The sequence below is a fragment of the Epinephelus moara genome, chromosome 1 (assembly GCF_006386435.1).
Source record: "Epinephelus moara isolate mb chromosome 1, YSFRI_EMoa_1.0, whole genome shotgun sequence".
In the NCBI taxonomy this organism is placed as follows: Eukaryota; Metazoa; Chordata; class Actinopteri; order Perciformes; family Serranidae; genus Epinephelus; species Epinephelus moara.
Window position 1 is genome coordinate 28,885,820 of NC_065506.1, and position 25,236 is coordinate 28,911,055.

The following is a 25,236-nucleotide window of genomic DNA, read 5'->3' on the forward strand; positions in this document are numbered from 1 at the left end:
GTCTGTGCAAACGATTTTTATCACTGAATGAATGACCTATCAAACTCTTCAGAGTACTGTGTAAGTATAGTTACTCCATACAACACTTACAATTTACATGCATGTCTGTAAAAATGTGGATGCTTTATACATATCTTGCCCCTGGCAGCACAGAAGATCTATACAATCAGCACAGTTTCAATTCAGTATCTGAAGTCTCCCCTTCTGCTCCATAATAGCCAGAACAGTGGTTTTGCAGAACATTATGATGCCAAACACCAAAACAAAAGTCCCAACCAGGCCTCTTGGGAACAGCAAATGACTGGCAGATAAGGGTGGACCTGCGGAAACATCTCAGATTCCCAGAAGACATCATGGACACCACCCTCAGACTGGACATTGTGCTGGTATCAGTAACATTAAAACAAGTGGTCATGCTGGAGCTGACGGTGCCCTGGGAGAAGAGGAGGTGAGTGAGCATAAGAAGGGGAGATTCGCTGAACTGGTTGAGTAGTGCTGCAGAAGGGGTTGGCATGTGCGGTGTATGCCCAATGAAGTGGAGGCGAGAGGCTTTGCAGGGACGTCCTTATGCAGGGCCTATAGCCTCCTAGGCATTACTGGGGCACGTAGAAGACAAGCCATTAGTAGAGCTTCAGAGACTGAAGAAACAGCTTCACGATGGCTGTGGACCAGGAGGAACAAGACTGGTCTGGTTGCCAGGGTGAGGGGGTCTGAAGATGAAAGACCCAAAACCCCCGTTGACCCCTGATACTATTGCTGATGATGTGTCCGAGCGCATCACTAGATGTATCTATCTACGGTGATGTCAGTGAAGTTCACCTATGGATATATAATGTGATCACTTCATCATTTTATATATTTTATATTTTATATATACATTCTATATGACGTTTGTGTGAAATCTTGTCGTAACTGACACAAGAATTCTTGAGATATGGATAACATTGTTTTGTGAGGTCACAGTAAACTTGATCTTTGACCACCAAATTCTTATCTTACCTTAGTTCAACCTTGAATCCAAGTGGACGCTTGTGCCAAATTTGAAATAAATCCCTTACAGTGTTCTTGAGATGTTGTTCACAAGCATGAGACAGATAAAGTTACAGTGACCTTGACCTTTGGCTACCAAATTCAAATCAGTTCATCGTTGAGTCCAAGTGGGCATTGGTGCCAAACTGAAGAAATTGCCTCCAGGCACAGCTGTCCTCGGAGCAGAGGCATAAATATGTAAAGCAATAACACTTTTTGTTGGAGTAAAAAGCTTCAGTATGACAGCAACAAAATGTACTTGATAGGATGATTTAATTCTAAGTGATGTTTGTTCTTGACAAGTGTACTCCTGGTGTTTCTTCTAAAAGGATATGCTGCTAAAGTGCGGGCTGTATACATGTAGTGCAAGTGAATGACAGGCTGAACACAACACAGACTGCACCCATTTTCAGTTTTCTTTTCTACAAGTAAAACATGATGCCGTCAGAGTAAACTGAAAGATGCTATACATCTACACAGTGTCTGTATTTACCTGATTACACTGACAGAAGACTGAAAGGCTCAGTGACAGGCAGGACACGGCTCACCAAACCACCACCATCAGTCTTCAACTGGCACACACCTGACATATTTAAGCATACAGACTTGGAATAGCAGAACTTAAAACCACAATGCACACCAAAGCAGGAAAGTAGTGTCATTAAACACAAGGTAATAGAACACAACTTTATTGAAACAGTCTCAACCATGACAGCGTACAAAGAGGTGATGGTGCGAGAGGTGACAAAGGGCTAAAAAAAGAAAAGACAAACAAAAATGCGTTTACAAAAAATTATAAGATCAAGAGGAAAAAAAGTGGCTGACAGCACAGGGCAGAAGAAAATCATTCTCATGGAATCAGATCGACAGTGGCAGGGTATTTTTTGCATTTATTTTGTACAAAAAATAAATTAATGAAATCTTTCAAGTTTACAGGAATATCTATTTGTTGTTTTACATCACACAGACTTGCTGATCATTCTACATGTGGTGAAGTTCAGCATTTTGTGTTAGAACATTAAGAGGATCTGGACAGACCGAAAGCAGGCTAACTCTGATAAGTAGGCCAAGAGTTAAAAAAATAAGATTACCAATGAGAAACAAAACATTGTTATAAAAGTGAGCTGGGGCGAACACATTCAAAAATCCTGAATGTTAAACGTGGCGCGACTTGACGGTCCTTAGGATCGCATTGCTTGAGTATTTCCTCTAGACAAACCTCGAGGTCCTTGGGCAGTTCCCCGCTTGTAGTTTTGTTGATATCCCTCCTGAAGAAACAACAGATTTACAATTACTAACCTTCTTACAAATTTGAAATTCCACAGACTATGCACTGTATAACATGTAATAAAAAACTATATGAGCCTTTTTGTGTATTAAGTGTATTTTAGGTAACAACAGGAACCCTTACCCTCTGGTAGGTGTTACTGGAATAGTCCCGAGACGTGTTAAATTGGGTTTGACCATAACCACTGGTGGGAGCATTTGAGAAAGGAGGGCGATAGCCGTCATATCCACCTGATGAAAGAAGTATAGCTTCAACATGCATTCTGTCATTACAATGAATCATGAGGCTGCCTGACAGTTGTATCTCTGTGGAACATAGACAGATGCTCGTACCTCTGAATCCATTGGAGGAGCCCCGGTATCCATTTATCATGCCACGGCTGTTCCTGGGTCCACCCCTGGGCACAGCCCTGCTGTTGTAAAAGGACTGTCCCGACTGTCCGAACGCTGCGCCTGGAGAGGAATCTTCATGGCCTGCTGCTGAGGGCATGACCTGGTCTTGGGGCTGGAATCCACCAACAACTGGACAGAAAGCAAAACAAACAGGATTTAAGTCTCTAATGCACTGGTGGGCGGTTAGTTAAGCAGTTTAAAATGATTTTCTAAAAGCTGAAAAAGCTGCAGCTTTTTTGCCTCAAGACATGCTAATGGACTCCTATGTCAACTTTATTGTCACCAAAGGGATATTCTGTCTTGAGGCACTGAGCCCCGTGAAATCCAAACACAATTTCTCACCTTATGCACACAAAATATTTTATCATACACACAAGTTATTATCTATTAACATATTGTTCATATAAGATAAAATATATCTTTAAGGGGTTTTGAAAGCTCTATACGAAAACATACTAACACTACTATCCTGTAAATGGAAAAGTGATGCCAAATAGGGGTGCGTCATTTTCCAGTTTTGCCTGTCCAGTCCAGTGTATGAGCTTAAACCAGTTTGATTTCATGCAAACCAGCTGAACTGACATAAGTCATTATAATGCCTTCTGGCAAATTAAAAAGTAGCCTGCATCAGCAACCTGTGCTGACTTGCACTGCAAGAATAATAAGCAATATGACAATGTGATTAATATAATATTATGTTTATAAACGGACTAATGGAGCCACTATTGTCTGACAGGCTGTGTGCAATTTACTGCTGAGCCCTGGCCGGTGTCGGCAACATGAAGGAGTTCAAATTTCATAGAACTTGGGCGTGGGGACAAGCAGCACACGTTGGGTTTGTTTGCTAATACAACATTTTGTATTTAATGTCAGAAAACATATTCATATCTGTCACTCACTTTGAAAGTGCTGCAATGGATGAGCAAAGGCTGATTCATGAAGTTAAAATGAGGATTTCACTATATGAAACCTGCTTAATTCTAGGGATGCACCAAAATGAAAATTTGTGGCCGAAGCCGAATAAAATTAAACGCTTGGCCGAATACCGAGTACCGAATACCGAATATCGTTGTTTAGTTTTTCATTCGTTTCTGCAGATGAACCCCCTCCAGATTAGTGTTGTCACGGTACCAAAATTGGATCCCACTGTACAATACCAATGAAAATATTATGGTTCTGAGTAGTATCACGATACCACAGCGAAAATGAGGCAGATGTGCCTTTTGTCATTTATGAAAAGATAAATCACTTTTCTATTATAGGCTACATCAATGATATTTCAGTGGAATAAATTACTTATTGACTTATTCATACTTCAAACAGCATCAATCAGTGATGAACATAGGGGGGGATCAAAATAAAATAAATAAATAAAATAAGAATCAACCAGCCACCCTTCTCCCCTGACAATTAAAGAACAGTCCCTAAAGTGCGGTGAGGTTTGTGGGCTGGCTCGTTTCTCCTCTGACACGTCACATACCTGTGTTCGGCTGGCTCGGCTGTTCAGGTACTTTTGGGCAGTCCACACGCCAAGAAGAGGATATTATTGGGGCCGACTTATCCGTCGCCGGTAAGCCGATGGCCGCCGTATTTGACAGGAATACATTACTGTCTGTGTCTGTGACCCCCGTTCAACCCACAATCGGTGGGATTCACCTTTTGTTTCTGCTGCTGGTTGAAATCTGTAGGCTGCTCGCACAGCGTGCTGAATGATTTAAGCCTATTTTGCTCGCTCAAAACTATTTTTAGTTGCAAATGCGAGTGCAGTAACAGGCGGATCGCCACACTGCCGACATTTTACTCTGCGCGTCACGGCACGCTGTTTTATTGCGTTATCAAAACACGCCGCTATTATTCAGCCTTGCTTTTAACTTATTCCACCGAATACCAAATGTGTGTTTTTTTTGCAATATTCGGCTGAATATATTCGGTTACCGATTATTCGGTGCATCCCTACTTAATTCACCACAAAAACCAAAATACAGTTGCAGCTTACTGGATGGAAATCACAGGGGAGCTTACAGTTTCTGCCATTGCTAATAACAAGCTAGGCTACTTGATGTTGGCTATATTGTATTTCCATTAAATACCTCAATATACAATGTGTTTTCTGTTTATAAAAGTAACATTACAAACACAAAAAGATAGCAAGTATCCCCCCCATGTGATTACATCTCAAGCACACGGCTGACAGCTACGTGGTTTGTTTACATGACGTAACACAAGTGCATATTTTATGGATTCAATGTGGACAGAGAGCTCTGCTGTTACATGATGCTACGGAACAGCCAGACGCCAGTTTTCTGTTCGGACATGGTGTCATTATGTTCCACTCAGGAGCAGCTGCTGAGTCAAGTGGGATACCTGGGAAAAGTACACTGGTCGAGTGGTTTTCACCCCGGCCCAGCCCTAATGCCAAACAATGTTAACAGCTTTTCCAGTGTATATCAACTTCTTGATCTAAAGATATAAAACCAGCCAAAGCCCTCACCTGACTGTAATGTCTCCTGTGGGATGTCCGGCTGGTTTACAGGACTCTCTGACTGGCTGCTAAATCCCTGTCCATAGCCACCAGGGAATTGGCCAGGCTGCTTCAAAGGATCTGCTTGGCCGTCAGTGGTTGGCGGTACGGGTGCATTCAGATTAAATACCTGCAGAAGAAAAGAAGGTTTCTGTATCACAATTACAATTGCCATTGAACATCTGGGGAGCAGCATGTACTGTAGGTTTGGGAAATTAAGGGACACGTCAAATTGTTGCCTATTGAGCTGGTGCACCGATGATTAACCAGGTTTTTGCTGCTACCAATGAGTCGTGTTAACTAGCTTTAAAATTTTGATTTAATTTGCAAACTCTTGGCTTGCGCGGATAAGTATGGAATCTGACTGTTTCCAACAGAAAGTGTTAAATAAGTCTAAACATGCTCACTGTTGTACTGTTTACTTAGAACCAGACAGAAAGCGTACCGCTTGCACTGACTGGAAGGGTGCGGCGTTGACATTGATGCCTCCAGTGTGGGTGGATTTGGAGACGGGTGGGAAAGCAGAGGACAAGGAACATGGGGCAGGGGACTGCTCAGATGGCAGAGACATCGAGGCCTGGGGAGGGGGGAAGGGGGGGAATATGGAAAGCAAGGAAACAAGGATTGTGGAAAAGTCAGTGGGAGAGATGGGATCTCATGTTTATCACCTTAAAGCGCCCTTCGACCTAATCATAATATTTATGACTCTAATATCTCAGTGTAATCCAGAGTAAATAAAATGAAGACATGTCAGAGGACATGAAGCAGCACTTTGAAAAATATGGCCCACACAAAACAAGATGTAACCTGTACTACCACTCTTTCAGGCATATCAAAACAAATGCGTCCTGTTGCTTCCACTTTACTTACTTGTGAGGATTCCTGTGGTCCGGACACGACACTTGTTTGAGGAAGTCTGGACTCTGAGTGGGCTGTTTGGAAGAAAATAAAAAAAGTATGTATTTTGTATTCATTTTACAGCTGACCTTTAAAGGAAACATGTGGAAGGCATGTGTTCTTTAAAAACCTCTAAAATCACACCATTTATCGCAGCCAGAAACTGTGAAAAACAGAAATTATCTTTGAATTTTCATGCGTGATGAACACTTCTGTCAGAAAAAAAGACCAAATCTGAGCTTAAAATAGTGATCTTTCATCAAAATCACTTTAATTCTACATTTAAAATTTGTCCAAAAATAAACCATTAGCAAGAACTAACCAGCATACACGTCAACAGTGAAAAAACATGGCTTTTTACAACTCCAGGATTTCATCTTTAACTCTTTTAGCTTCAGGGAGGGTAAAAAAAAACCCTCAAAGTCACACCCATGCCATCTACCGCCTCTGATAAGTGAAGAACAGTCCCTAACTGGTGTATTACACTTTTAGGATAATATATCCACATCACATAACAGTGACAAGTCCCTACTCCATAGAATATATGAGACAATCTGTTCAGAGTCAAAGTAAATTTACTGGCACTGACCTGCAGGGCAGCCCATCTGCTGCAAGTCAACATTCTGCACAGGCTTCATTGGCTGGGCAGACACAATGGCCGGGTCCAGAGCCTGGCCGTCAAACTCCAACATGGAATCCTAGGAAAATCAAACAAGAGCAAATGTATTGCTGAGTCATGGATCAGATGTAAGGCTAGTGCAGTGACGATGGAAATCAGGACACTACCCTATAACTTTCAGATCTGGGTTCTATCTCTTCTGTCAGCTGGCATTTGCCCTACTCAGGCTTAAAAATAAACTGCTGAGAAAAGAGGGGTGGCTGAGTCATCTTTTAAAATCTCTTTCTCAAATATACTTATACTACTATTACTTTTTTTTATTTGGAATTTGTTTTGACATATTTTAATCTGGTCCAGTTTAATGTCTTTTACCATTTTCATTAATTATTGTTGGGTCACCACTTGTTCTACAGGGTCCTTTCTGTTCATAACTGCTTGACAGTAATCTCCATGTGAAAAGAGACCAAGATTTCACTAAATAAATTCAGTATCTCAGTGTATAAATAACACATGAAGTCTCCATATCTGAGCAGTAACAGTGCTGAGCTGGTCACTGTAGCATATGCTGGACATTTTTACCTGCATAAAGTTGTATGTTCCTTGCATCTGAGCCATGAGGTCTTGCACTGCCTGCTTCCTGACCACTGGGTCAGCGGCCGGAGGGGGGCTGCAATGGTTCACAGTAACAGTTGATTCTATAGCCAGCTGGGCAGGAGGCTGGTGCTGGAGGGAATTCACCATCTAGTCAACACACAGACACACGTGATAAGCACGTTAGAGTTCAGGCCAATACAAGGTGCTGAGAAATACATACAGTTACATTAAGAACTGTGGTGTTGCAGTTGTGCAGTAGTACCTGAGCCTCCACTGTCCACTCATCCACTTGGTCTTTGTCTGGACTGCTGTACGTAGTTTCTGGAATGAACTGTCTGTTTACAAACTGTAACACAAGAAAATGTGAAAAAGGTAAGAATATGTGATACAACACACAAAAAACCCTCTCAACTACAAGGTTGCGATTTGTTCTGTATTATGTAAATCTCACCTCTGTGGTTTCCACTTGAATTTGCTCTGCAAATTTTTCAGTAGCTGTTCCTTCTGAGAAAAAAAAAGAAAAAAAAGCAAATGTGAACACAGTTTTCTTACTGGGTGAAAGAAATATATAACACATTCCTGCTATGTGTTGTTACCAAGTTCTGATGGCTGCGTCCCAGCATTAGACTCAGCCACAACAGTCTGCTCCTCTTGTTCCTCCTCCTCCTCACACGTCCCGTTCTGATGAGTTTGTGCTCTGTCAAAGTAACCACTCAGCAGCACTTTCTCAAGAGTAGCCTTCACTATCTTGTCTGGAACAAAGTGTGACAAGTCAAAACATAAGAAAAGGCGAGGCTTGATGATATACAAATACATAAATTACCTAATAATTGTGTTTATGTGTAGCCATGAAAATATTTACATGTGGTCCCTCCCACAGCCTTGTCCCGGCCCTCAAGCAGTTCCCACAAGTGTACTGAGGCCTCATCATATTGGTCAGTAAACCTGCAAGTTACACAGCATGGTAAATATACAGTTTGGTAATATGCTATTGTTCCTGTTACAATATCCTTACCCACTAAGTAGATAAAACAAATGCAGCAATTCACACATCATAGCCATAATTTAGACAACATATTTAAACAGTGATAATTATACTGTAACCCCTTATGCACATTTAAATATTAGTGGTACCTCATACCTGACGTCATAGTTCCTATCAGGTCCCACCAGTTTGTAAAAATCATCAAGGGATGTGAGGTCAGCGTCAGTGAGCAAGGGGGAACCGGTGGCATCAGGCCTTTTAAGGTCCTGCCTGACACTCTCATCTCCCAATTGGTCCAGCAAAAACTGAAACTCCAATACTGTCTTCAGCCGCCGTTGTTCCATCTCCTCCCGCTGCAGCTGCTCCCGTCTTGCAGTCTTCTTCACTGACTTTTGGATCTGAACACACACAGTCAGACATGTCTTGGTGCATTTGGGTTCTCAAAGTTTACAAAACAAGTCAAGTTTGCAAAGGACTAAGCCTATATGGGGCAAACACTATACCAGGTGAGCCAGAGGTCGCCCCCATATTCAGTGAATTCTTGTCATGTTAGGTTGTTATGATTCGCAGCCTAAAGTCTGATCCCTGGAGTTTGGTATCAGCCACAACAGGTTTTGGTAACTACAATATTTGTAAGCATGATCTTGATATAGAATTTGCCTTTAAAAAAAGACTGGGAAGGAATACAGGGTTTCCTGATTTTTAAAGCACTAAAAGTCCTAAATAGCCATATCACATTGATAAAAGCTTTAAATAACCAATCAGCAAGTTAGAACAACTGTAACTCAGGACTCACCTCTTGGCCCAAGGCCATGAAGCTCTTCTGCAATTCTCGAGCAAACTCAAGGTTGTTGGTGATCTCTTGGTACTTCGTCAAGGCATCCTTCAAGTACATCAAGAAAAAAATTTGAGATTTGTGTATAATGTAAAAAACATTTTCCTCTCATAGAACGGGATAAAGTAACAGATGAAGATACAATGTTTTCCAGAATGTTGATAGGACTGGTGGGATTTTAATAAAAACTAGAATTATTGCCTTGCTGTTGTCTGCCTCTGCCAACCAGACAAGTTAGAGTTTATATCCATGTTTATCTACACTAATAATATGTGCAGAGGACTTTGAAGGAATTTAACAGAAGGTATTAAGTGTATTTGTATGTATATGTATGGAAATTATCACTATATTGACATGTATGATTCCACTGAATAATTTCCAGTCAGATACAGGCTGTCTTCAATTGCACACTATTTTTACAGAGGAGCACAGATGACTGATGGAGAGGTTCTTCACATGGTGTAATGTTAGTCACATGAAGCTTTATATTAGCAAAACCAGTGAGCTTGTGTTGAACTACCAGAGGAACAGGTGAGTAAACAAAGGTGCACCAATGACAGTGAAGATGCTTCTAATATGGATGTTGCTAAAAAAAAGTTCTAAAACGTGGATGCTTCACATGTCTTCGACCCAGTGGCACAGAAGATCTCTGTAATAAGCACTGTTTAAAGGTGGGCACCAAAGATCAGTGTCACCAATTCAGTATCCAACCAAATTTGAATTATCATCACAAGCTCCATTTCCCTATTTCAGATGTGAGGTCACAGTGACCTTGACCTTTGACCGCCAAAATCTAAAAATTCATCCTTGAATCTAAGTGGATATTTGTGCCAAATTTAAAGAAATTCCCTCCAGCTAGTTCACTGAGATTTTTCATTCACAAGAATGGAACGGACTGACAGACGGATGGACAACCCAAAAACATGATGCCTCCAGCCACTGCTACTGCCAGCACGGAGGTATAAAAAATATACTTGTCATTATTTGTCCTTTATTAGTGTGTAGGTGTATAAGATTGTGTTGCATTTACATTACAGCAGACTGCAATAAAACAATGCTGCACACTAATTGCCATTGTCTTATCTTACCAGCTGATCCTGATTCAGTTGTTCCCCCTTACTCTTCCTTGCCTGACAGTCATCCAGTTTGGACTGTAAAGATATTGAGAAACATGAAATGTGAAATTTAGTTTTAGATAAAATATAACACAACAAAAGGATGAAAAACAAAAGCCTCAAATTCTTACAGTTGTGAAACTGATCTGCGTCACAGTTGGTTGTGAATTTAAAGATATTTTCTGACCAACATAAAACCAGAGACAGGCTCAGTTGGTGTTCAGTGATGCAGTGCTATACACTGGTTAGCATTCAAATTTTACTAGGAGAGTCCACTTGGTAATCCTACTGACATACAGTACCTACTCTAACTTTTTTCAGCTTACAGTAGATGTCTACATCTATGTTCTCCCAATTAAGTAAAAGGAATAACAATGTCATAGCCAATATAATGGGGAAAAAAGCCTGATGACATTAACTATAACACAAAAGCTTAAAAAAATCCCACACACTGCTTTGAATTAAATAAGAGAAAATAATATGACAACCCATTTTAATTTCTTATGTAATACAAATACCTTTTTCTTTTCCATATTGCGAACCTTCTTGTCAATCACACAAAGAATCTGCTTCATGGCCTCTGAATTACTTCCATTTCCCTGGTCTGTGATGGCAGACTGGACAGCACTGTTGCCAACCATCGCTGAAGGCATCTATGGAGAGAAAATATATTATGGGCATTCAAAGATTTATCACATCAGTCCCGAGCATAAGCAGAGACTACAACAATTTAGAAGTCCATCTTTTGTCAGTACAGATGGCATGGACTGCTTTATTCTAAACCGGCAATGACAAGGCACACAAGTTAGGGTTATGCTCTTATGTGTGTATAGACAGTTGTTACTTTTTCACAACCTGGGTAAAAATGGAGAAAATCAAAGTTTAAATTATCTCTAATCCTGCAATTACTTATGTTGATGGGGCAGGTGTGAAGCTTTGAATAGGTTTGCTAAAACAGGTCTATCATTTGGATATTTACGACGTATGCACACAGACATGTCCAAGTTATTTATATTAGAATTTTAACATTACTAGTTATTACTGTATAAGCTCTTTGTTGAGCCAACACTAGGTAACAATTGGATCATCTAATTTTCAGATGAACAATTGCTGTTGGAGCCATTTGGATACGCTTGAATGTGTGTGCTCCTTTGTGTGCCTTAATGTGGGAGAAGCTGAGGATTCAGTGACTAATAAAGACTTATTTACTTCAGACTTTTACCTTTTCTATTTCCATTTTAAGTGTTCATTAACAATGTCATTGAACAGTATTTACTCTATTGTCTGGGTCGTCTGCCACCTGACGACGAACTAAGGTGTCATTTAAATGGATGTGGTACTGAGTTAAAACAGGATGATGTTATTCACTTTGATTAAAGTTAACGCTAGGTGATTAAATTTCATGTAAGATTTACTGAGGGATACTCAAGCCATGCTCAAACCCACAACACTGGGCCAGGGGACGTGATACCGACGGGATCGAGCAACTCAACCCGTCTTTGATTTGGGTTAAAAGAAGATAAAACCAATGATGGTTAGCCTGAGGCATACCATAATGCCAGATGCGAAGTAGTTGCTTAGTTGGGATTATGTATCTATAAGGTCACTTGACTAAATTATGAATTTGACATGGGAAGTTAGCACAAGTTAAAATGTCGGCCTTCTTTTCAAAGTTAAAAACCATAGCTCCCTTTGAGACACCGGCTAACCGAATCTACGGATGCTAGCAATACGTAAATAACGCTCATTCAGCTAATGTCAGTTAACGTCGAAAACACGTCTTTTTGGCTTCGTTAACAAGCTAGCTTGTCACTGGTGTGTCGTTAGCTAACATTACGTCAAAATAATTTAATAAGCAGGTAATACAGGTCTTAATCTCCCTGTTCCATTGTTAGCTGAGAAGCTAACGTTAACCATTAATGTGGTATAGCTAGCGGCTAATGCCCCGAGGTAACCAGACGTCAGTTAAAACCAAACCAGTAAAAACCGTTAGTCCGAGTTCGTACAGAAGAAATGTCGTCGAAATAAGGTTTATAACTATGAAGAACAAAGACCATCTCGATACGCCGCGACAACTCGTCTCAACTAAAGACGACTTATGAAACAGGTTGAAATGCCATTTTTTTTGGTGATGACATGAATCCCATACCTTTATACTCTTTGTCTTCAAAGAGATTTCTTTTGTCGGATTTAACGTAAGCTGTAGGAGTAGTCCGTATTTTTTTTTTTACTTTCAGTGGTATTTTTCTAGAAGGATGCTCACGCTCTCACTAGCCAATGGCTGCTTAGCTGCTGCTGAGCTAACGGTGGAGGCTACAAGGCCCCCTCTGCTGGCCTGCAGAATGCCTGACAGTAAAAGAAACATTAAAAGATGGACAGAGGAGTCATCATCCTAATGTTAGACCTGATGGTGAGCACTTGAATGTTTTTCCTCTGTATCATCCTTTTTATGTTACCCTTTCAATTCAATTCAACAGACTTTATTGGCATGACATTTCACACGTGATGCCAAAGCACAAATACAAGTGAATGAAACAACTGATCACATGGAAGACATTATTAGTCAATACAGTAAGATAAGCAGGCTAATTCAATTTGTAAGCAAAATAGGAATATATATATATGTATATACAGAATGCCTGAAGTACTATATATATATATATATATACATACATACACACAGTACATAAATAGACATATATAGACATATACATACAAAGACACAAATAAAAAGCAGACTTTGGGCTGTAAGGTAAGGAGACAAACCCCTGCTTTTATGTATTGTTGGTGGTGGTGGTGGCGGGTGTGTGTTTATGTGTATCATAGGTGTACTGTATTTATAAGTAACTTCGCTTAAGATCAATAAAGAAACAATTAACAACAAAATATTAATACAAAATCATACACATAAATTGTAAAGGAAAAAAAACTCATGAAATGTAGGACTAAATAAAAAGGCAGAGTGTGAGCTATGAGGAGATGAACTCTTTCACCTGATCATTGTCAATTCGTGTCCATTATGTTATGCAATTTTTTTTTATACTTGTTTTTACAAATAACAGACACAAATATGATGTGAGACCAACTTTGTGTAATATAGCAGGATTTAAAAAAGATCAAGGTCATGGTAGTACCCCTTCCTTAACAAAAATGGAAAAATAAATAAAGGGGTTAATTTCTCATGTTTATTTATTACAAATGTAATTCAGTCAGTCAACTTTTCAGTTATATTTTCTGTGAAATGAATAAATCCCAATATGAAGGCCTTAAATCAGAGGTATCAAACTCATTTTAGTTCACGGGCCACCTACAGCCCAATTTGAACTCAAGTGACCTAAAGTGATCTAACATTGCATAATAACCTCCAAGTCACACCTCCAAATTTTTCCCTTTCTTTTTGAGTAAGCAAGTATATTCTGAAAATGTCCATCTATTTACAAAGCAGATGATAAACAGTCTGAGATGTCTTTGGAAAAATAAGAGCAATTTCAACAGTATGTCTCAGTTTTTCCACATTCAGCACACTAATCACTGTCATCACATTTGCATTTTTCCATGTCCCCTCTTTTGTACTGATGCTGGCGTCACCTCACCAAACTAAAGTGGAAGCGACTGATGAAGCAAGTTAAGCTCCAAGCTCCTGCCTTACAAATCAAATGTTTTGGCAGTGCCTCAGCAACAGGGTTCCACCTATGCTATTGTGAAATAGAAGTTTAACACAGATTATTTTGTACCAAAGCTGCTGATTGACATCACTTTGCACAATTTTTCAGAGAACTGTATTCTGGTCAGGGTGGAAAAACTTCTGAAGCAGCATTTACTTACTGTTTAGCTTGCTCCTAAAAACCTGGCACCTCTCAGCCTTCTCAAGGGCATCTGTGTTAAGTGTGCAAAGTCATCTTGTGGACTGAATTAGACCCTTTGGTGGTCCAGTTCCGCAAAGGAGTCTAAAAATGCTGGAATCACCCTATAAAATACCCGCAAATTGTTCGTTCTTAAACAGTAGAATGTAAACCCTCCACCATGTTCCCAAATACCTAAATTTTCAGAAAAAACACAGAGGGCATGACCTCAGTGCATGTCAGCTTTCAGCCCTGAGATAGTAGGTTCACACACATCATCTCATTTTGCATTGTGCTGGAAGACTGTCATTCTTGGGCCATTTATTTCCAAAACATCCCAAAAGGTTTATTTAATTATTTTAGTATTAGTAGCATCATGCAAAGGGTTTGAAAAGATCTGAACTAAGCTGCTGTGTAAACTTGAGTTATCCAGTCCCACTAATCCTTCTTGAGCAGAACTCAAGAAGGATTAGTGGGAGAAGTCTGCTTAGAGGGATATCTGGCAGAAATCTTTTCATTTCAACCCATACAGCTTTTTTCCCTAACCATAACCAAGGAAAGAAGTCCCTTTCTAGCATAAAGCTCCATAGGCAAAACTACTAGCAGCAGAAATGAATGGTCAGACTGAAATAAGTCATTTTGCCTAGTGATGGCAAAGCATGAACACAAGATGGCGCAAGTGTTCTGTATGCTGGAACGGTATCACGCATAAAATGTACTGAAAAACCAGCTTCAAGCCAAGTTCTGTAGCCAGTGTCTCAGATTGTCCTTGGATGTGTGTTTGCTGTGGTGTTGTTGAAATTTTAAATTGGTTTCACTTGGTCTTTTCTGTAGTATTCAGAGGGTACAGAGGGTACAACAAATTAGCAACCATGTGTTGAAATGACATAACTTTAGAGTGGAACAGCAAAGAACAGAGCAGGAGTTTCATCAGATTTTTAGCATATAGTATAATTACCAGGCTGTACCAAACAAATATTACCAAGCCAAAACACATGCCAGTGTTTTATCAAATCAAAACTTAACACTGGGAACTTTTACAGATTAAAAAAGTTGTGCAAACTTGCATTTAAACATTTCTCTGCAGACACTAGTTTGACATGTTATAATCACTCTGTTATATTTACAACTCCAGTTTATTCTATTATGGCTGTATAATAAAGGATTCAGACACGTATTTGTGTTTTGAAAATTCAGATCTCTCACACTTTGCATCACATGGTAAAATAACAGCACATGAGAGCATCATCATATCAAAACTTCAGAGTTTCAGACCTTTTCAATGAACTTTCACACTCAATTTTCACACCTCCTTTATGATTCCCGGCGTCTGGCTCTCTGTCTGATGACGGGTGTGTCTATAACAAGTGAGGTGGGGGTGTACGGATCTCTAGCTCCTCTCTCTGATGTGGGCAGTTGAGTAATGGCCGTACATCCTTCGGTGCTCCTCTCCTGCAGCACATCTGACTGGATTAAATATGTGCAGAGGATTTATTGGCTGAAAAACCACAAGAGCCCCACAAACACTCCGGCCCCAGACCACTTGTAGCGCAGTCCAGGCAAGCACAGGAATTCATCTGCAACCCCTCTGGCTTCCCCTTTCAATATTACCACCCTCCATTTCCAACTATGTATCTTTACATGTTTTCCTCCGTGGCCTTCTTTCACATTTATCTCAAGCATGCCGTTATCCCAAACATGTTTTTATTCTATGATAAGTCACCAGAAACGCAGAGTCTGAATCAGGATCTTGGGTGTTTCCAGACTTTTTTTGGGGGGGCAGGGGGGGGTGATGAGGGGCTTTTTCCACTCACAGCCTCTCTTTAGATAGTTGGGCAACATTAATAATTCATGGCCCACATGTGTTACAGACAGATTACAAGCATCTCCACTTAAGTACCATCATTATCATTATTACAGCCGGGGAATTTTATTCACCAACTTGCAATTTGCGATTCATGCGATTGAGGTTTGATTTTGCATTGTGGTTCCAGGGTGGATTTGTTTACAGAGCAGTGCTTTGGGACAAACTATGATTATTAGCATCTCCAGTCCTTTGCATTGTAAAATGAAATGCAGCATTTCCTCACTGCAGTGCATTCACAAGACTGTACCAGTGATGCCAGATGCAGAAAGACTTACAAAAACCCCATATTTTGTTTGTTTTGTGAGTAGCTTTAAAAGTTGTGACTCAAAAGGTGTCATAGCAGCTGCAGAGGAACACTGTGGTCCTGCTGGTAATGACCTCAGACATCCATCAAGATATACATCCTTTCATGTCAAGGTCTGGGCCTGAGTCTGGATGGCTCATAACTTTTGTAGATGTACTCTATGTCATTTATTCTTTCTCATTTTTGGAGTCCCTCACAGCTTATCTCAGTCCAACCCTTACATATTTGCACGGGTGAAGATTTCATGTGCTTTTATCTCTCCCGAATAAGTAGCAGAGGATTTTATTTAGGCAGAATGAAAGACATTTACACCAAAAACTGATGCAGAAAAGGCACAAATTGGTGCATGAAAATTCACCAGAAAACAGGAAATTAGGTGTTGGAGGACCCCCAACCCCTCAAACATTTCCCCCTCAATGTTGAAACAAAACCTTCGCCCTTACATATTTGTCTCACCGTCTGTATCTCAAACCAAAAACAAAACACAGTATCACATCTGCGAGAGCATTTCATAATGAGTCACATTGACCAGAAAATGAGCAGACAGTTATCCCTCTATAAAAACATGTAGACCTGTATGAGTACAAAACGGCTTGCCTCTCATAACCGGGCCTATTATATGATTTTATTAAAGTATCTTCCATAACTTTATGAGCTCCAAGGAACACACGGCTGTCAGTCATCCAAATCTAATTAGATGTAAAACAGATGTATCTCACTGAACACCCACACACACACTATACATTTATGTGCACACACAGTAGATGGTCATTGTTTATTGTCCACAACTGGTGTGTCACATGTCAAGACGAATGTTAACGGGCAAAAGAGAAACATATTTGTTTATATGCTAAAGAAGAAAAATATACATATAACAAATATTAAATATACTTTCTTCCCTTTATTTATTTAGTTTATTTTCAATGTGGGATTTAATGTGAAAAAGATTACGTGTTTATTTGAAAGTAAAAGTTGGTAACTTGTGTACACAGCAACAAAACAAAATCGGCGACTTGTATAATTTACAAGTTACCAACTTTTCTCTGGAAGACAGAGCGGCGGTTTCTCCTCCAAGCTGCAAGTGTTCCCAGTTTCCACTTGTTTGCATGTTTAGGTTTTTCTTTCATCACGAGTATCTAATCTGCATCAGAACGCCACACAGAAGTCACTGAATTCAGTCAACCCGTTAAAGACATTGTGGTTTGATATATGTGACAGCTGGTTAAAAAGTGATGATATCAGGCTTTGGTGCGGAGCATCTGCTTTGCATATTACATAGTTCAAGAACAGTTTGCATATTTTAAATTGTGTTGCTGTGAACGTAACCAAAGTGTTTGCAATGTATTAGTATAAAGGCCAGACTGTAATGAAACATGTATTTTGGCCAAAGACATGTTAACGTGTGGATAAAATTAGGAGTCAAATGAAATAAATCATGAGTGAAAGATTTTGAGTTTAATGAAAAACAGTTATCAGTAGCAGTGATTCACTGAATTAGACTTACAGTAATTACAGCAGGTGGGACAAATGTTATCCGCAGCTTAGTCATACCAAAAAAGAGCCACACGTGTATAAATGTAACTGAGGATGCGTGTTTAAATATCTCCTCGACCAGATTCAACACTCTGTGAGAGAACGAGCAAACAGCTTTTCAACATATTTCTAACACAAATCAGTCTTCGTCAAGTGTCACACACTCTATTTACATACTGAAAATATTGTTCACATGTGGTTAAAAGGAGGGTGTGCACAACATCAGTTACAGACTGACTCATCAGTCTTTTTTGTGTTACTGTTTTTTCTCCTTCATTTGAGTTTCCACACAATATCGCAGCTAAAAACAAGTCAAATATGTCTTAGATTTATGTGACAGCTGGTAATTCAACTCATTCAATCTAAATCTTCACTCAAAGGACCTCGGAGGCCTCAAACACATACTTCATAACACGGAAATAACTCACAAACTGCTCTTGCTCTCCCATATTACGATATTGAAATACTACCCATGCCCAAAGAGAAGCTCAGGCATACTTGTTTTGTTGTTGTTAGATGGTCAGCCATCGCTGTGAGGACTGACGTAAATGAGAAGGTGGAGGAAAGGTAAACTCTGACCTTTAACTTCCTGTTCTGCATTGCGTGACTAGCGTTGGCTCCTGAAGCCCAAACCTCAGTACTGGGTCAGCACTAACCTGGTCTGCTCTGTGACAGGAATCCAACACACACACTGATCTTATCTGACAGCATGAAACCAGAGCAGACCTGGCACTTCTGTCCTGCAGAGCCCGACCCACAGGGCATCATGGGAACTCTTGGAAAGCCTGCTCGGGGGTTCATCGACTTGCGACCACCTCTGAAACTAGATTTGGATTGACACTTGTCAGTCATGGACATGGTTAGAGAAGCTCTCCAGTTCCAGCTACATAATATCAAATAGTATGTAGCAACTGTAAATACTGCCGTACATGAAATAAAAATGTAAAAAATGTAGATATATGTAGACCATAGTTTAGTTTTGTCTATTACAAGGAATGTACAAGAGCAAGCATGTTAATGTCAACAGAAGAGGAGGGAACAGCTAAAAAATATACAGAGAACGTATTAGCCAAAGTCTTTCTGCAACATACCGAAGTTGATAGATGTAGGAATAAATAAAAAATGCAAGTAGGTAAAATTATAGCAGATCAGATTTAAGGGGTATATTAGCACTTCCACATATGTATAGTAAGTATAACAGAGGAGCTACACACCATCAAAATAGTCAAAGACAGAATAGCCGGCAGCTAGATTTTAGTAGATCCTGAGCAGAGATGACAGGAGATGAGTTGAGCTGAAATACATACTCGTGCGCTGCTTTGAAACACTCTGTGGTTTTTGTTAAAACTCAATCCACTTTGCCATAAAGCGGACGGAATGTGTCATGTTTACTCTGCGTTTAGATTCGAATCAATTTGGATGAAAACCTAAACTTAAACTCGGTGCCAAATAACCTCCGCTGTCGGCCTGCGTATTTCAAAGTTATGGAAGAGTTTTTGGACTTCCACTGTTACCTCGGGTGAAATCCATCCCCGCTGAAAAACCAAAACAAAAGCGATGTAGAGATAATGATACAGCATGTGTTATCCAAGCAAGTCAAACTAGAAACATACTCGCGTGTAGCCTGACCGTGAAGATGGTATCAACGACCAACTGTGAAGGGCCACGAAAATGCCTGACCTCTTTGGATATTGGCTAAAATTAAACAGCTGGCATTTTAAAAGTAGAAGTTTTCACGTTTAGGAGTAGAGCCTTAACTGTAAGGGCAGGAAAAGTGAAAGCTTTAATGAACACAGCTTGAATGGCAGCAGCTTAGATCTAATGTCTATATAAATGAAAGGGCAGGCAGGCTGGAAGGGCCTTTACAGAGAAAGCCATGGCCTGGAAACACAGAGCCCAAATGAGAAATGTAATACACATTCATCCTATGCCAAGTATGAGCTTAAACAAACAAGTGCAGACCTGGACAATGACAAATGCACGACTGTTTTAAATGAGTGTGCACAGAGCTCTGATATATGCATGATTGTTTCCTATAAGCATTCATGCAACATCAGGACACACAGGCGGCTGACGTCTGGTTTACATCCTGGACAAAAGTCTCTGTCATGACTCCCCTGTATCCCAGAATTCCCTCTGCTTCTGGTGAGATGTTTGCACAAAAAGAAGGAGTATCTGGACCCTGTCAGCGTCTCTCAAAAGACCTCAATTATACAGGCTGGCTTAATTAGATCAGCTTTGATTGCTATTTTAAATGACGGGAATAACATGAGTCTGTGTGTTTGTCATTCCCACCCATCTCTCGCTGTCACACTGCTGCTGGAGTGCTGTGTGCAATTCTGTCCAGCGCCATGTCTGTCATGTCTGGGGCTGGTGAGTGAGTGGGCGTTGTGATGGTGATGAGGGGCTGACGTGGCAGGTGCTCTGCGGATGATCTGGGGTCAGACTCTGGATTGAGCCTGAAGAGCGTTTAAAGGAAAGGCAGGCTTTTGACATTGTGCAACAGGCATCTGTCACAGTGTGTAGATTTATTCAGAGCAACCAGCACCTTTATACTCCACCACACAAACACACACACACACACACGCTGGCACGCCATGAGTGAAGTCCATTTAAGAAGAGTACCAGAAACAAGTACACCACAGTGACCAGGACCGGGTTTGGTCATCCAGAGTCCCACAACAGGTCTCCTTTTGTTATATGTGCGTGTGAATAGGAGGTCATGTGTTTTTGCCATGTTGGAATAACAGTATATACACGCACCATACATAATGCTATGTTTTCCTGTCTGTGTTTTGCTATGTGTCTTGGTGAGATTGCATGTCAAGAAAAAAGGCACACTTTCAGTGACCTCATGGAAACATTTCAAGCCACACAACTCCATTTTTTTAATCACTGAATGTCATTTTAATGTTCAAGTGTTTACAGCAGGGTTTCGGTCAAGGTCAGGGTGGAAAACAGCCTTAATGTGCAAATATATTGTTGTGTGATGTGATACAACAGTATTTTTTTGTAATTATGGGTTATTTTTAGTACTGTAGGGTACTTCATGTGAAAATTTTATAGCTCTGATTGGGTTTAATGGCATATTTTAGATTACTGTGGCATTCTACTCACCCATGTAACCAATTTTCCAAAGACTATTAAAACTGTAAATGAAAAAAAGCATTTTACTGATTCTAAAACCTGGTTTTAAAAAAATTAACATGGATCATGGTATTATGTGTTCTAGTTATAGGTGGATTATGACTAAATGGGCCCCTGAGCTGGCACATGTAAAAGACCCCCTCTATCTTCCCTAGGGATGCAACATGCTGTCGTTTCTCCCCACAGACTTTAAGGGCCCAAAACTGCATAGAGCACTTTAAGTCCTATACATAAACTGAGGGAATAAACACACACTTAAAATGTATCGTGACGGTTGCTTTCTTGTGACATCTATAAGTAAATGTTTAGGCTACTTCTTGAGTTTTTCTTTTTTCAGGACTTCTGGCGCTCTGTTACTGACATTATGACTCAGACCGTTGATGGGAAATGCAAAGTTAATGACAGCGACTTCACGCAGAGGCTGTGGCCCCCTGGTCCTGGGCCCGGTAGGCATGTTCGCTAATAGGCCCCGGCCTGTAGATGGTGGTTAACATTTTGCTTCAAATATTGTACCTTGTCTTTGTGAGGAAATATTGTGAATGATATGTATAAAACATGAATGGGCAAAGGAAAATTGTTTTTTTCTTAACCTCCTGAGATCCTGTGTCCTTGTATGAGGACATCACAGTTCGGGTTTACTCAACCTTGTACTTAATTCTACTGAACTTAGACCTGTTGTCCTCATTTGTGGACACTTTTTTGTGCCACCTAGTGGTAGTAAGAGCACAATACACTAATGCCGATCCCGACGCAAACGTGGACAAGGTCCAAAACCTGATCACATTTTACGGTTGAAAGTTGTTCATCTTTAAATAACAATGTTTGTAGTTTGATGTGATGACAAATATTGACCAATTTTTGCAACAGTAACAAGCTAAGACGCTGTTTATTAGGAAGTGCTCATTTGAGGAGATTGGGACTTTATTATCATCTAATTTTACGACACTGGGACTTTATTGATGTCTCGTTTGAGGACATAGGAATTTAATTATTGACGACAATGTTTAGTTTTTTATACTTTGGGTCCTACTGCTTCCAAAAAGCTTTGAAAAAAATAAAAAATGTGTACTAAACAAAAGTTCAAGTCGCAGGAGGATATAGTTAAAATGGTCTCTAAAGAAAAACCCCACACACAAATACAACTTTGGTAGGTATATTTAAAAGTGTGCTGATGGTGGTTCAAGGAGAGATTGTGGAGAGAGATACAGGCAGAGAAACAGACAGGCAGAGAGAGCGCGAGGGAGACAGTGTGTGACTGACATCTGAAGCGCAACAGTTCATTATGTAGTTAAAGCTGCAGATCAAGTGGTATTGGTGGTGGTGTGACTGTGCATTCATTGTGAGGCAGCCTTATGGTACATCAGGTACAGAAAAACAAGCCATAGAAAATTGAGCTTGGCTGCTTTCCCATTGTCAACCATTAAATTAAGTTTATTAAATCTGAGGCCAAAAAAAAAAAAGATAACAGGGCAGCCCCATCTCCAAACCTACCTCTGATGTAATGCAAATACTCTTTAATGTATGTATCAACATGTGTGAGCAGTGACTGTCTCATATTTGGATGTTGGATTAGAAATGGACTTCCAAAAATTGTAACAAGCAAAACTTGATTTCATTGAACAAATGACAAATTCTTTAAAATTCCACTCAGTCTAATGAGTGATCATCTCTATAAACAGATGTCAGATGAAAGTGGATGGGGTTTTGAAAATAAATGATTAAATTAAATAAAGTCATGTTTTATTTGTGCAGTCCACTTGTCCCATAATACTTTGATGTGCTGCTGAGAATGCTGCTACTTTCCGTTTTTGCTAATCTGTTGGCCGTGTCACTAACAAGACTAATCAGCTCAAAGTGCTTCAGTAGCCTTCGTATGTGCTTACCATATGTATCCTGGTCAAATGTGACATCTGTTTGGCTAGTCTTGCTTTGACTTATGTCAAGCTGTGTCTGATCCCTCCTGTTGCTCTGTATCTGCATGGTGAAGAGGAGACTGTAGTGATGCTTTGTGCTCAAGCTGAGGCCTTTGATGTCCCATGTCCTGCATCCTTAATACAATTATTTGTTGTTTATTCAGCATGATTTTTTTTTGCTTTATCTTTGTCGTCTTATCTGAAAAATGAACTGTCTCACTGCTGATTGTCCTGGCTTGACTCAGTCAAAAATAACTCATTTCTTTGCAAACTACAACAAAACCTGCATCATGCCCATGCAGTTCATATCAATAAACATTTTCAGAGGTCAGGAGGTACACGTCCTCTCAGGATAAGAACAGAGCTGTAGTTCTGCTTTTAAACACACTGTAGCTGCCATGGGAAGGACAGAGAGGGCTTCAGAGAATGCAGACTCTCCTGTCAGTGAAATAACGCCAAGCCATGCAGATCGCCAGCAGGGCTTGTTTCCCCCTGTCAGCGAAGAGAGGAGACCATGAACAGCGTAAATACAGCACTTCCTTCTCCTCATGGTTTTCATTCACAGCAGCGTTCTCCTTCCACTCAGTGCATCTCCTCCCAAATGTGAGAAAAACACAGAAATATAGGCTACCCACATTCCCAATTAGGCAGGACAGCATGTCCACCTATGGACAGCCTCTTTAAAATGACAAGAAGTTCAAGCACACGTTGACAGAATTAAACAAGCAAGAATTTACCATACATAAGTGATTTTAGTTTGTGCATGCATTCTTGACAAAAAAAGAAAGAAATATCATCCATAATCACACTTGACATAATTCTGCTACAGTGTACTTCAGGACAAAAGCATGCAGGACAAAGTAATTGCAGTGACCTTACAGATGCAATCAAGAGTTCAGTGTCCTCAAGCAGTTCTCCTCTCTTCTCTTTGTTCCACAGGACCATCTTAAGCGCTTGTGTTTGCTGCTTGTCCTACTAAACAAACAAAGACAAGCAGAGCTGGAACAGTGATTAGAGAAATCAACAAATCCTCGGCAGGACATGAGCGCATGGGCCTCCGGGCCAGATCAGGTTCTTCGGAAAGGGTGAGTCAATGAGGTTAAAGGACGAAGGGTGGATGAGAGGGAGAGCAGGGGGGGGAGGCAGAGGTGTGAACTCCGAGGCCTCTCTCAATTTAGTTTACCATATCCGTCATGGGAACATCACTTCTATTTTCTTTTCATTACAGGACCAATCTCTTCACAATCCTTCCAAACAACAGTGGAATAACAGCTTATTTGCTCTGTGTGGCCTTGGTGGAAGGTGGAGTGAGTGGAGTCTGGATGGAGAGCGCAGTTCTCGGTGAAGGTGGAAACAATCTTTTCAGTCATTGTAATTTTCCCCAACAGCCCTTTTCTGCAATTTTACAGGTGCACCGCTCACAGTTATGCACATGATGCTGCGAATAAACAAACCGGTAAAATCTATTCCAAAAAAATACCTAAACAAACAGCAACAATTATACTATGACCTTATTCATGTGACTAATGCCTGCAGACATTACTGTTGCGATGCTGCAACACAAAGCTAAAATAGATTATGTTTTTGCCGCACAGCTTCAAAACTCCCAAAGAACAAAATGGGTCAGACATTTTTTTGCCCGGTTTGAAAACATGAGCAGATGTTTCCCTGTCTCGGTTTATTTGGCCAGACAGGTGAGTGATGCATAATGCCACGGCTTGGCATGCCCGTGCATGGCTCAGCTCTGTCTCCGCCTAATTGTCCTTCCCACACGTAGCCTGGTTCAGATCAGATCTGACAGAGTGTGTGCAGCAGACACACAGAACTGATTTCTGCGTACGTGTGAAACACTTTAGGGTCTGTTTAGAGTCTCCCTGAGGACTTGTTTAAGATGTGTTTAACTGTACAGATGGCCCTGGCTTTGAGGCTGGGTGGGGTGGGTACTGGCATATCAAAAGAAGATAAAGATGATGATGGCGGGATATCGGTTACAAGACAATTGGCGCCACTGGAGGAGTCTGTGAAGTTGTCAAGGTAACATCAATTGTCACATGTGATGACAGGCTTTAATGCTGTTTCTGAATTGCATTGAACCAAATAAGTTGTCAAATTCTTTTATTGGTACTGTCCGACCTCCAAAACGCTCCAGAAATGGAGATCCACTGAAGCTTGTTGCATCCCCAATGAAATGAGGTGAGTGAAGGGGACAGCCAGTTAAATCTGTCTAGATATATCTCCTCATGATCAAAAGCTAGTTCCCTTCCTCCCTGTGGTCTGAGAAAGACAATAAACCAATGCAGTGTTGGAGGGGGAAAGGAACAATGGTTAAGTATGGCAAGTAATGCACAGTTCTTG

The 25,236-nt window shown here is 40.4% G+C and overlaps 1 protein-coding gene across 2 annotated transcripts; it reads right to left on the reverse strand.

Moving 5' to 3' along the window:
- Positions 1 to 1,702: 1,702 nt before the first annotated feature.
- Positions 1,703 to 12,590, reverse strand: caprin1a (cell cycle associated protein 1a). Of its 2 annotated transcripts, XM_050043145.1 has the most exons (17): positions 12,425 to 12,590; positions 10,794 to 10,928; positions 10,249 to 10,311; positions 9,122 to 9,208; positions 8,482 to 8,723; positions 8,203 to 8,285; positions 7,937 to 8,092; positions 7,792 to 7,844; positions 7,603 to 7,686; positions 7,326 to 7,487; positions 6,717 to 6,825; positions 6,101 to 6,162; positions 5,676 to 5,807; positions 5,201 to 5,360; positions 2,650 to 2,838; positions 2,441 to 2,547; positions 1,703 to 2,297 (listed from the first exon to the last, which is right to left on the reverse strand). In XM_050043145.1, the coding sequence occupies exons 2-17, from the start codon at positions 10,926 to 10,928 to the stop codon at positions 2,211 to 2,213; spliced, it is 1,911 nt and encodes a 636-aa protein (XP_049899102.1). In that variant the 5' UTR covers positions 12,425 to 12,590; the 3' UTR covers positions 1,703 to 2,210. The 2 variants fall into 2 exon arrangements, with proteins under 2 accessions (XP_049899102.1, XP_049899110.1); XM_050043153.1 differs by lacking the exon at positions 5,676 to 5,807.
- Between the last annotated feature and the right edge of the window lie 12,646 nt (positions 12,591 to 25,236).

Excerpts from the sequence above, each read along its gene's own strand:
- caprin1a (XM_050043145.1), bottom strand. The coding sequence starts at position 10,928 with ATGCCTTCAGCGATGGTTGGCAACAGTGCTGTCCAGTCTGCCATCACA. Across the intron at positions 7,687-7,791 it reads TTCAAGTGGAAACCACAGAG|TTTGTAAACAGACAGTTCAT; the intron begins GTGAGATTTACA and ends CTTGTGTTACAG. Across the intron at positions 2,298-2,440 it reads CCAGTAACACCTACCAGAGG|GAGGGATATCAACAAAACTA; the intron begins GTAAGGGTTCCT and ends TTGTTTCTTCAG.